Source organism: Globicephala melas, chromosome 18 (genome assembly GCF_963455315.2).
Source record: "Globicephala melas chromosome 18, mGloMel1.2, whole genome shotgun sequence".
NCBI classification, from domain to species: domain Eukaryota; kingdom Metazoa; phylum Chordata; class Mammalia; order Artiodactyla; family Delphinidae; genus Globicephala; species Globicephala melas.
In genome coordinates, this window is record NC_083331.1 from 4,672,378 (window position 1) to 4,684,619 (window position 12,242).

A 12,242-nucleotide genomic window follows, 5' to 3' on the forward strand; every position below is an offset into this window, starting at 1 on the left:
GCTGTCTGGCAAGATCCAAGTGTCAGCTTGTGTCGGTCGGTTACCTCTTTTTCGCAAGAAAGGAAAATATCCTCACAGGTTCTTCTGGTTCTCAGAGACGACACCCTTACCCAGGAAAGAGTGGCTGTCGGCCGGCGTTTTCTCAGGCAGCGCCGCGGGCAGCCCGTAGTCCCTTGTAAGGCGCGCGCGCGGCGCCGCCTCCTTCTTTTCGGCCGGAACCGCCATCTTCCAGGTACAGTACGCGCGTGGCTCCCGGAGCCTCTTGTCCCTCCCCCTGTTCTTCAGGCGTGAGTTCCAACCCTGGGGCCGCTGAGGCCGTGCATTGGAGCCCTAGGGAGATCATCTAGCCAGCCTGGGGCCCGCTGGCCTGGGCGGTGGAGCTCTGTCCGTCCAGACTGGGCGCGGCGGGCGCGGGGCCGGGGACCAGGCTGCGATGCCGTGGGTTTGCGGGGGGACAGGCTTTGGAAAAAGGAGGCCGAGGCACCGGGGTGAGGCGATTCTGGTCCATCGGGAAAGGAACTCGTTCTTCCAGCGCCCCCACGGCTTCAGCCCGCCTCTCCTCGGCTTTCTCGGTTCGGCTCTGGCGCCGCGTGGCCGCTTGCTTTTCCAACGCCTTCAGTGTGGCATCGTAACCCCTGTTGTAAGACCTAAACTGTAATGCCTTGGGGTAGGGGCTTCGGGGCAGTAGGAGCGGGTTGAGAACCAGGCGCCGGTTTTAATCTCCCGAGATCTGGGTGTGTGTGTGAGAAAGTCGGGGATCGTGGTCGGAGAACTGCAGAGGTGCCCCCGAGTCGCCCTGGATGAAGAAGCCCAGCCCGTTCGTCGTTGACGTGGGAGATTTCCGGTTCTCTTAATTCTGGCCCGGGACCGCAATTGGAGAAAGGGAAAATACTTTGTTTGCCACGGGTATTGTTTTGTTCATGCCAGGCCAGCAAGTGTTAAGCGAAGGGATTCCTGAATAGCTGTGTCTGATTTAGGCGTTTAGGGGGAAAGATAACTGAATAACCCCTTAGTCTTAGTTTTGCATCTGTGTTTAGTTTGTAGCAGCCAGCTGCCAGAGTTGAGGAAACAGCGGGTTGCGCCCCTGTAATCGGTCCCATTTTTGGTAGTATTTATAGACTTTAAATTGTCATTGCTTGGGACGTTAAGTATCGTTTTTAAAAACTCACTCGATTATATGTGTATTGAGTCCTGATGGATTTCGAACTTGGAAAAATGGGTCTAGTGGAAGGAGCGTGGGCTCTGGAGTCAGAAAGGACTTCCAGAGCTTCCCTGGTGGTGCAGTGGTTAAGAATCCGCTTGCCAGTGCAGGCGACACGGGTTGGAGCTCTGGTCCGGGAAGATCCCACATGCCGCAGAGCAAGCAAACCCGTGCACCACAACTACTGAGCCTGCGCTCTAGAACCCATGAGCCGCAACTATTGAAGCCCGCGCACCTAGAGCCCGTGCTCCGCAATGAGAAAAGCCCCCACTCGCTGTAATTAGAGAGAGCCGGTGCACGACAACGAAGACCCAACGTGGCCAAAAATTTAAAAAATAAATTTATTTTTTAAAAAAACGAAAGGACTTATTACTGATTCTGTCACTTTGTGTCTCCATGAAGTGAGTTGACCTGCAGAGCATGTCCCCTTGTTTATGAACTTAAGGGGAGTTTATATGAACTTAATGCAAATGTAGCCATGAGAATTAAAACAGTACTTGTACTTGATAGATTCTTCTCACCATTTAAAGTGAAGTGTGCATTCGTTGTAACAGTGATTTGGCTTTGGTGGGTTAGCTGGAACATTCTTCGGTCTCCTTGCCACACAGGTTATATGAAAAAGGTACTTAGGAGTCACTTTTCTTTACGGTTAAGATGTAATAAATTGAGAGGTTGACTTATATTAGAACGTTGTCTACAACCTAAGCTGGTCTTTGGTGTATTTTGCCTTGTGGTAGGAGTAGTCAGCAATGGTAGTTCTGCCCTTGGATGATCTGAGGCAATTAAAACCATTATTTTGACCTTTTGGGAAACAAAGTGAAAGGTTCAACTCAGTAGCCTATATGTGAGTTCTTAGGCAATGATAAAGTACTGTTTACTAGTAAGCGCTTTGCATGTTCTAGGAATTGCTCAATGTTTTGTAGACATTACCTTAGTTGATTATAAAAGTATTAATACTGTTTTACATATGAGGATCAGGGTTTTAAATGTTGGTCTCCCAGCAGGTAGGTGGCAAAACCTATGTCAAAATCAGGTCAGTGATTGTAAAGCCTTCCACCTCACATTTTCTGGTAAACAACTGAGTAATTAGGTATATGAAGTAAGTTAGAGATTTTTGACAGTTAATAGGCGCGGTATTAAAGAAATCTGTAGGTTGATAAGAAAAGGGGTTTAATCCATTATGTATAAATGCAAGACTGAGTTTTGTCGTGCTTTGCCACAATAAACTGCCTTCTAGTTGGTAATTCCAGTGTTCTTGGCAGTCTAAGCTGGGTTCTACAGATGTAGTGTGGCAGAAGTCCTGTTGTGTTGTTACATTCTAATAGGGAAAATCCTGGTTTGGGTTCTAAAATCCAGTTCTGCTTCTTAGGAGTTTTAGGCAGTTTTGGCAGAAATCTTGGTAAAATTACTGTTTCTTACCATTATAAGAGCTATTGATTCGTGAACCAGCTTTTTAGATAGTTGCCTAATTCTCGTGTTGCTACTGAACTTAGTGCATTTGTAATTACACATTTTTTGGTTAAAGGGGCAAATGTCAATTTTGCAGTTGTATTTGACTCTTTGATACTTTCTGGTTTCAGTAATTCGCCAAAATGACCAACACAAAGGGAAAGAGGAGGGGCACCCGCTACATGTTCTCTAGGCCTTTTAGAAAACATGGTGAGTAGATCCACCCTCCTTGGGAGCAAGTGTGGCATACATTTGTGTTTTATTACCTATGTGTTGTCGTTCATATAATGTGCTCTTAATAAATGGCATTAATTAATCAGCATCTACCTAACTTATTTGTAATGAATAAAAAGCATGAATTTTATATAGTGGTTCTTAAATTGTCGACTAGCAAGATTTTAAAGTACACGTAACTGCCAAAAAGTAGTGTGTGTTGAAAGCTAGTAAGCTTATATATTTCTCTTACTCTTGACTTTTTAATCTTGATGTTGACTGTATTGGGGTTTTTTGGGTTTTTTGCAGGAGTTGTTCCTTTGGCCACATACATGCGAATCTACAAGAAAGGTGATATCGTAGATATCAAGGTAAATTATAAAATTGGGGAAATAACTACAGAGTAACATTAGAAGTTAGAAAAGTTGTGTTTAATATTAAAATCTGAATAGGGTGTATTGCATCTTTTTATCTTCCTGATCGGGGGAAAATCTATTTCCTGAAAAAGCTCGTGAGAGTATAGAGTAGCTATTTTATGTTACATTTTTATTTTTGTAATAAATTTATTTTTTTTGGCTGCATTGGGTCTTTGTTGTCAAGTCTTCATTGCAGTGCACGGGCTTCTTACTGCAGTGGCTTCCCTTGTTGCAGAGCTTGGGCTCTAGGTGGGCAGGCTTCAGTAGTTGTGGCTCACAGGCTGTAGAGCGTAGGCTCAGTAGCTGTGGCGCACGGGCTTAGTTGCTCTGTGGCATGTGGGATCTTCCCGGACCAGGGCTCGAACCCGTGTCCCCTGCATTGGCAGGCGGATTCGTAACCACTGTGCCACCAGGGAAGTCCCTAGAATGGCTATTTTAATTTTACTTTAATAAACAAGAGTTTTAAAAGTGCTATTCTTGAGTCTAAGAATTTTCTCATTACTTGTTTTTAACAGCTAGTGGAAAAATTAAGGGGGGGAAATCCTGTGGATTTGTATTTAAACGTGTCCTGGCACTCTAGAGCTTAATGATGATTGTCTTTTTGATTGCTAAAAGCAACGTGAAAATGACATTTCACCGGCTCTGAAAGCTCTTGAGTTGCCATCTAAAGAAGAAAAAATCTTGGAATATCTTAGTTACTTTGGATTTAAATGGAGGGGGAAATTGCTCGCCTAACATTTATCTCCTTTCTTAACAGGGAATGGGCACTGTTCAAAAAGGAATGCCCCACAAATGTTACCATGGCAAAACTGGGAGAGTCTACAATGTTACCCAGCATGCTGTTGGCATCATTGTAAACAAACAAGTTAAGTAAGTAATGTCATAGTTCTTTGTGCCTACTTAGTATTCCCTCACACCCCCCTTTCACTTTGCCAGTTGGACTTATGTCTTTATTGGTCATTCAGGTGGGGCAAAGGAAATACCCTTTTAAAACTCAAGCAAACTGGGTGTTTGTCTTGTAACCTGTCAGAGGAAACAAATTGTAATAAACTTACTGGAAAGTCTTGTGAGGTTTGTTAGCTAAGCCGTTCTGGTTTTCACAGTGTAAAAAGTTTAATAAGTTGTAAATTTTATTAGTGGTCTGGTTTTGCTTAAATTATTTGGTATTTTAGAGTCTGTCACCTCATCAGAAGAGAGCTTAAAAGTGGGGATGTTTGGGCTTCCCTGGCGGCGCAGTGGTTGGGAGTCCACCTGCCGATGCAGGGGGCGTGGGTTCATGCCCCGGTCCGGGAGGATCCCACGTGCCGCGGAGCGGCTGGGCCCGTGGGCCATGGCCGCTGGGCTTGCATGTCCGGAGCCTGTGCTCCGCAGCGGGAGAGGCCGCAGCAGTGAGAGGCCGCGTACCGCAAACAAACAAACAAACAAAAAAGTGGGGATGTTTGCCTCAAGGCCCTATTCAGTAAGATTTAATAAATGATTATAAATTTGCCATCACCTTGTTGATTTATCCTATCTGGGTAAAAAAAAATTCATGGTTTAATTAATAAATGAAACTGTCGAAAGAATTCTCTGAATTTTAGCTGTGTTTTTGATGCACTTAAGAGTTTCTTCTCTCTCCAGGGGCAAGATTCTTGCCAAGAGAATTAATGTGCGTATCGAGCATATTAAGCACTCTAAGAGCCGGGATAGCTTCCTGAAACGGGTGAAGGAAAATGATCAGAAAAAGAAGGAAGCCAAAGAGAAAGGTACTTGGGTTCAACTGAAGCGCCAGGTGAGTGCTTGGCAGGGTGTCTTGGTATTACGTACATTATTAGTTCCGGGAGCAGTTTGAAATTGAGTTACAGTACTTTTCATAATTATTCCCTCACCTTTTTTTAATAGCCTGCTCCACCCAGAGAAGCACACTTCGTGAGAACCAATGGAAAGGAGCCTGAACTGTTGGAGCCCATTCCCTATGAATTCATGGCATGATGGGTGTAAAGAAAATAAAAGACCTGGACTGTGTAAATGTTTCTCTTAATTGAGTAGAAGTGTGTGACCCCCTTCCCCAAACAAATATTTAAAGCACATTTTAATTGTGTCCGAATTCAGTGGGTGACGTCTTTTTACTTTTCAAATTTAGTGGGTTTTATTCCTGAAAGATGCAAGGTAGTTTGTTGTGCAGTATACTCCATTGATTAATAAACTGCTAGATATTACTTATAAAATATTTGTACTAGTTTGAAAATAGTCTCAATTCCTATGAACAAAGGATTTAAAATGAATGAAAGTTATATGTTATAATTAAGCTCAGGAAAAGTTGATGCTCATAATTGCATCATAAATTAAGTAGCTGTGTTTTGAGGATCAAGAACTTACCTTTGAAGCCTACTATTTAAATATACATGGTTTAAAGCCCCTTCCTGGTCCTTTGTGAGTTACATGTTAGTTCTGAGTTGTTCAGACCTTTCGTGCAGCAGGGCTCAGAACAGTATTAAAAACTGGAATACCTTTTTTATTTAAACCAGGTAAGTATATAGCATCTAATATGTTATGTGGCATTCTAAGCACTTTATATAATGTACTCGCAAAAAACTTGGAATAAGTTTTGTTTTGCTCATTTTATATGAAAGGAAGCTGAGGCACAAGTAACTTGCCTGAGGTTACAGGTGCATAGTGTTGGGCAAAGATTCAAACCCAGGCAATCTGGCTGCATAATCAGATTTTAGTCATCAGTTCTATATTGCTTCATATTAATAGGAATATTTTAAAGCTACTCTGTCTAGTTGGAACACCATTTTAGGTTTTGTTACTTCCTGGATATTTTTAATAGGATGTGGTAAACATCCAGTAGGGAATTGATCACATCTCATCGCCCTGCCTTCAGTATTCTGTGATAATACCTGTAGCAAGCTTATTTAAAATGAAAACCTTGGGCTTCCCTGGTGGCGCCGTGGTTACGAATCCGCCTGCCAATGCAGGGGACACGGGTTCGAGCCCTGGTCCGGGAAGATCCCACATGCCACGGAGCAACTAAGCCTGTGCACCACAACTACTGAGCCTGCGTGGCAACTACTGAAGCCCACACACTTAGAGCCTGTGCTCCGCAACAAGAGAAGCCACTGCAGTGAGAAGCCGGCACACTGCAATGAAGAGTAGCGCCCGCTCACCGCAACTAGAGAAAGCCCGTGTGCAGCAAGAAAGACCCAACACAGCCATAAATTAATAAATTAATTAATTTTAAAAAAATGAAAACCTTGACTACTTACTTGGTATTCTGTCCCCACTATTAGACTTGAGGACAAGAACCTGTTTATAATTTTAGTAAACACTGTGAATAGGTTGAAACCCAATGTTAGTGGCCTTCAGTTTCATCTGGTGAAGTGTGATGGTAATAGGGCTTGGAATCCAGCAAACCCGGGCTTTGCATCTTGGATTCCTAACCTAACTCAGTAAATGGTGGTTATTAATTGCCCTCAAAGATTCACATCTAGTGGTAGAGGGTTATGTTTAAACATGACTCTGTTGGTCAAAAGAAATTGTTTACCAGCACCACCACAGAAAACAAGGAAAACCTTATATATTGCATCAGTTGGCATCTGTGTTCTGTGTTTTTCCATCTTAAGTTACCACTTATGCACTAGGTTGAAGTCACTTTGCATATTTTAAAATTCTATTTCATGAGTATCTTTCATAGCCGTTTCTTCATTCCTGCCCCTTTAGGCACATTTTGATTTCTCCTGTAAACTATTAAAGCAGCTTCAAGGCATCATGTTTATTGAGCCTCCTGCTTTATTGCATATTGCTTAACCTGCGTGTCTCTATAACTCATGGTTTAGTTTTTCAAGGTATGTGTAACTAGTCTGGTTCCTACTAAATTGTTTTTCTCTTTATTTCTGTTTTCCTACGTGATGGCTTTAGCTATTAGGAAAATTGTGTTTATGGAACTGCTCTTCATTGCCCCGGTTTTGCACACGCACTTGCCTTTTCCTGAAATACCCACACTTTGCTTTGTTCGTTTGATGGAATTCTGCTTGTCGTTCACTCACCTTGAGTCATAGGTGAACCGTCCCTGATTAAAGCATTTTAAGGAGAGGAATGAAAGTGCTTGGAATCAGAGATTACTTCTGGTTTGGGTTGGTGGAATAAATTCCCCCACATTTTTGTGTGTTTGCTTCTCACAGTGTTTATAGTTTTTAAAACCTTCTGCCTTCCTCACTAGACCTGAGGGTAGGGACTCTGCCTTATATTTTTTACTTCTGGTGCCTGGCACATAATATACACTCAGTAAATGCTTTTTAGTGAGAAAAGCACTGCTTTTTTTTTTTTGTTTAAGACATTTTCTACTTTATGTTCAGTTTTATTTTCCTATGTACTTTATAAAACTATAGTGTTTCTGAATTTTGAGGGCTAACCAACCATTTTGCTCAGGAGTAATTGGGATTATTAAATCCTTCACGTGGAAAAATCAGAGACCTCAAACATTTCTTTGTTCGTTCTCCAGCCAGTCATGTTAACCTTGCTGACAGTTGCTGCTTCTGTAAAATGAGGGTGTCATCTGCAAGTAGCGGTTGGACTGAATGATTCCTAGAGGTCCCTCGCGTGCTTTGAGTCTGATTCCATGTTTAACTATGACTAAGTGAAAGGAAGTATAATTGTGACTTGTCGAAAAGGAAATGGTGTAAGATATCTTAGTTCAGGAGGGCTGGTGAGGCTGGTCATTGGGAAGAGGAAAGGCTGCAAACAAGACTGGCTAAGGGGAGTTATTCTTAGGGCAGGTAGTCAGAAGATGTGAACGCTTCCATCTAGTGTATGGTGCAGCAGTTTTCTAAAATACTATCAATGGCAATGCTATGTGAATATGCGTATAGCTCTTTTTGATTTTTAAAGATTGGTTTTCTCACATGCACAATACTGAGTTTAAAATGTGGTTTCCAGATTCTTGGTTCATTTTGATTGCTTTCCTAAAGGGTTGTACCAGTTAGCACTCCATGAGTGAGTGAAAATGATTGTCTTGGCACTCTCTTCAGCATTGATTATAATAATTTAGTCTTTGCTAATCTGGCCGGAGAAAATGTTGCGTTATTGAATTTGGCTTTCCTTAGCTTCTGGAACACTTAACCTGGTTTCCTTTTACCTCCGCTGCAGTCTTTGCTGGACCTTACTGTCTTTCTGACCTCCCAAATACTGAAGTGCCTTTATTCGCACATTCAAAGCCCTATATCATCTGCCCCTCTACCTACTTTTCTGACCTAATCTTCTACCACTTCCAGCCCCAAAGTCAGATTCAGTAAGTCATGAGATATTTGGAGGTCAAACACCATTAAGGAAGTTACAATCTAGGAAGAGCAGTACAAGCGGAAATCCTATTTAAATCAAGGCAAAATAAGGCTTCAAGGAGTGTAAAAGGACAGTAAAGGGGAAAGTTGATGTTTACAGGGCTCTTGTTTTCACTGATTTTTTGTGGTTTCTCTTGTTTGCTTGACCCTTTCCACGTACTGCTTCCTTGGCTTCAGCTTACAGACTAGTGAAAGCCAGCAAACTAAGCAAGCAGCTTTTCGTTTGTCTTCCTCATTCTTTTGTAGCTTAAATTCCGTCTCCCACTGCCAATATGGCTTCTGCCTACACCACTCTAATGAAACTACTCCTAGAGGTTACCAAACACCTGCTAATTAAACTTGGAGACTTTCCAATTTGGCTTCATCTCCCTGGTATTTGTCAGAGCCAACACCTTTGCTTTTTGCCATCACACTTTAGCCAGGTTCCTCTACCTGTCCGACTCCTTCGTCCCCCTTATTCTGGATTTTCCTTAATGTTCCACATCTGTCACTCCTGAGTTCTTTCTGGATGATCTAAGCCAGTGGTTCTTCAAGTATAGTTTCCCAGCTCGCAGCATCAGCATCTGGGAACTTGTTAAAAATGCAGACCTACTGAATCAGAAATTCCGGGGAGGGGCCGCGGGCAGCACTTAACAAGTTCTCTGGGCGATGGAGGTGCATGCTCCAACTTGAGAACCACTAAGTTTATGTCTGGCCATCTCTAATACACGTGAGACTCAACTTCAGAGCTCACTTTCTCTGAAGCTCTAGATGTGTATTTCCAACTCCCTCTTGGGCACCTCCATTTGGTGCAGCTATTACACAGATGAGCTTGGAAGGTTTTGTTAGCGGAGAGATGAATTAAATTGAAACCCTTGAGATTTGACTAATGTGTGTTTGCTGATAAGATTACATGCCTGCCTTGAAATGCAGGTCGTTTAATGAGTAACCATCACAAAGTGTGAATTTATAAATTAATCCCTTACTGTACAATTCCCTTTTCTCACACTTACCAATGAGAATGAAGAAAAATATTCTAACTATAAAACTTTTCACCCTGTTCTTAAGTTAATAAGAGCCATGGTTGGGAATGAGGCTGCGTGGCTTCTTGAACTTTCTCTTCTGATCTAGCCAGGTATCTCTTAAGGCCTGTTCATGTTCAGTTGAACCCGATCCGAAGGGCTGAATAAACTACATCACACTGAAATTTGCTTCTGAACGTTGTGGCCAGAAAGCCCCCCAGTTTCCTGTATCTTCTGTACTCCCATCAGGGTAGATTTGCATTTTTCTCTGCACTAGGATGGGAAAGATTCTAAATATAAACACTGGCTAACATTTAGCAGTAAGCGTCGCTAAAATATATGAAGTTACGTTTATCTTATTTTTTGAGCACAAGAGAATTTTGAGCTGAATTTGATTTGAGGTATGAGTGTTTATCCCAGCCCCACTTAAAGGAAAACATTGGTATTGTTCAAGCAAGAAACCTTCATAGAATCTTAGACAAATTGCTTGGTTATAAATAACAGTGAGGCAGCATCTGCAGCTGTTACTGCTGAGGTGGAGAAAGTGTGTAGAGGCGTGAATAAGCAGCCCAAGGTTGTGGACTGTGATTCTTTTTCAATAGCAAAGGTGAGTGGTGAGGGGCAACTGATGGGCCGTCTCTCAAAGGCCCTCGTGGGAAAGGCACAGAGAAGCCTCTCAAAACTTTCCTAGCAAGAGTGCAGTTTGTGGAAATCACTTGGATTGGAAAAGAAATGCCACGGGGTGCTCTTTGCTGTCTACAGAATGAGATGACGGCTTAGCCCAAGTGAAGATGTGATTGGATTTTTGCTCCTGAGAAAGAACAGAGTTCAGATTAATTGCTCATGGCAGATGAGTAAGTGAACAGTGTGAAGATCCTTGAGAGCAGAGGCCATCTGTCCTTCGGATGCTCCTAGCTCTGGCACTTGCATATACTAGGGGCCGCCTCAACAACAGTGCAGTGGCGTTCCATAGCCTCCAGATGATGCCTTACTGAGGCGTTCATTGCCATGCACAGTCTGCTCCCCAACCTTTGGGTCATCTACTATATACTCACCTTTGAGACTGCGTGCCGTATGCTTCCTGCCTTCCTGCTTCTGCTCGTGCTCTTCCCTCAACCAAATAAGACATCTCTCTACCCTTGTGTTTCCATCTATCAAATATGCTCAGGGACCAGTCGTTGCTCCCTGCAGCTTTTCCTGATTACCCACCCCCCACTTCAGATTTCTAACAAGTTTCAGGTGTTCAGCATTTTGTGTACACTACAAAGTGATCACCAAAGATACAGTTACCATCCATCAGCATACATTTGACTCCCTTCACCCTTTTCACCTACTTCACAACCTTCTTCCCCTCTGGTAACTACTAGTCTTGTTCTCTGTATCCATGAGTTTTTGTTTTGTTTTATAAGATTCCATATATGAGTGAAATTATTTGGAATTCGTCTTTCTCTGTCTGACATTTCATTTAGCATTATGCCCTTGAGGTCCATCCATGTCGCAAATGGCAAGATTTCACTTTTTTTTACAGCTGAGTAGTATTCTGTTATACATGTCACATCTTCATCCATCAGTGGACACCTCCATATCTTGACTATTGTAAATAATGCTACGATGAATATAAGGGTGCATGTGTCTTTTCAAGTTAGTGTTCTTGTTTTCTTTAGATAAATACCCAGAAGCCGTATCTATTTATTTAGATAAATACCCAGAAGATAAATACCCATAAGGTAGTTCTACTGTTTTTTTGTTTTGTTTTTTATTTTTGGCTGCGTTGGGTCTTCGTTGCTGTGCGCGGGCGGCATGTGGGATCTTCCTGGACCAGGACTCGAACCCGTGTCCCCTGCATTGGCAGGCAGACTCCCAACCACTGCACCACCAGGGAAGCCCAGTTCTACTGTTTTTTGAGGAACCTCCATACTGTTTCCATAGTGGCTGCATCAATTTACATTCCCACCAGTGCACAGGAGTTCCTTTTTCTCCACATCCTTACCAACATTTATTTATCTTTTTAATAACAGCCATTCTAACAGGTGTGAGGTGATATCGCATTGTGATTGGTTTGCATTTCCCTGATGATTACTGATGCTGAACATCTTTTCATGTGCCTGTTGGCCATCTGAATGTCTTTGGAAAAATGTTTATTCAGATCCCCTGCCCATTTTTTAATCGGATTTTTTGTTGTATGAGTTCTTTATACATTTGGATATTAGCCCCGTACTGGATATATGATTAGCAAATATCTCCTCCCATTCAGTGGGTTGCCTTTTTGTATGTGTGTATGGTTTTTTTTGTTTGTTTTTTTGCCGTACGCGGGTCTCTCACTGTTGTGGCCTCTCCCGTTGCGGAGCACAGGCTCCGGACACGCAGGCTCAGCGGCCATGGCTCACGGGCCCAGCCACTCCGCGGCATGTGGGATCTTCCCGGACCGGGGCACGAACCCGTGTCCCCTGCATCGGCAGGCGGACTCTCAACCACTGCGCCACCAGGGAAGCCCTGTGTGTGTGTTTTTAAGTATAGCTGATTTACAATATTAAGTGTACAGCGTAGTGATTCAATATTTTTATAGCTTATACTCCATTAAACGTTATTACAGGGACTTCCCTGGTGGTCCAGTGGTTAAGACTCCACGTTCCCACTGCAGGGG

The 12,242-nt window shown here is 42.8% G+C and overlaps 1 protein-coding gene and 2 non-coding genes across 3 annotated transcripts; all 3 read left to right on the forward strand.

The window, feature by feature from the left end:
- The first annotated feature begins 402 nt into the window (after window positions 1-402).
- RPL21 (ribosomal protein L21) lies at window positions 403-5,488 on the forward strand. Its single transcript, XM_030882637.3, has 6 exons — window positions 403-640; window positions 2,782-2,860; window positions 3,173-3,234; window positions 4,037-4,149; window positions 4,900-5,050; window positions 5,161-5,488. Exons 2-6 carry the CDS (start codon window positions 2,794-2,796, stop codon window positions 5,248-5,250), a joined length of 483 nt encoding a protein of 160 aa, XP_030738497.1. The 5' UTR covers window positions 403-640; window positions 2,782-2,793; the 3' UTR covers window positions 5,251-5,488.
- LOC115866848 (small nucleolar RNA SNORD102) lies at window positions 3,860-3,930 on the forward strand. The gene has a single exon (XR_004044876.1). It is a non-coding gene; the product is annotated as a small nucleolar RNA SNORD102 (small nucleolar RNA).
- Window positions 4,194-4,320, forward strand: LOC115866854 (small nucleolar RNA SNORA27). Its single transcript, XR_004044881.1, has one exon. It is a non-coding gene; the product is annotated as a small nucleolar RNA SNORA27 (small nucleolar RNA).
- Window positions 5,489-12,242: the final 6,754 nt, after the last annotated feature.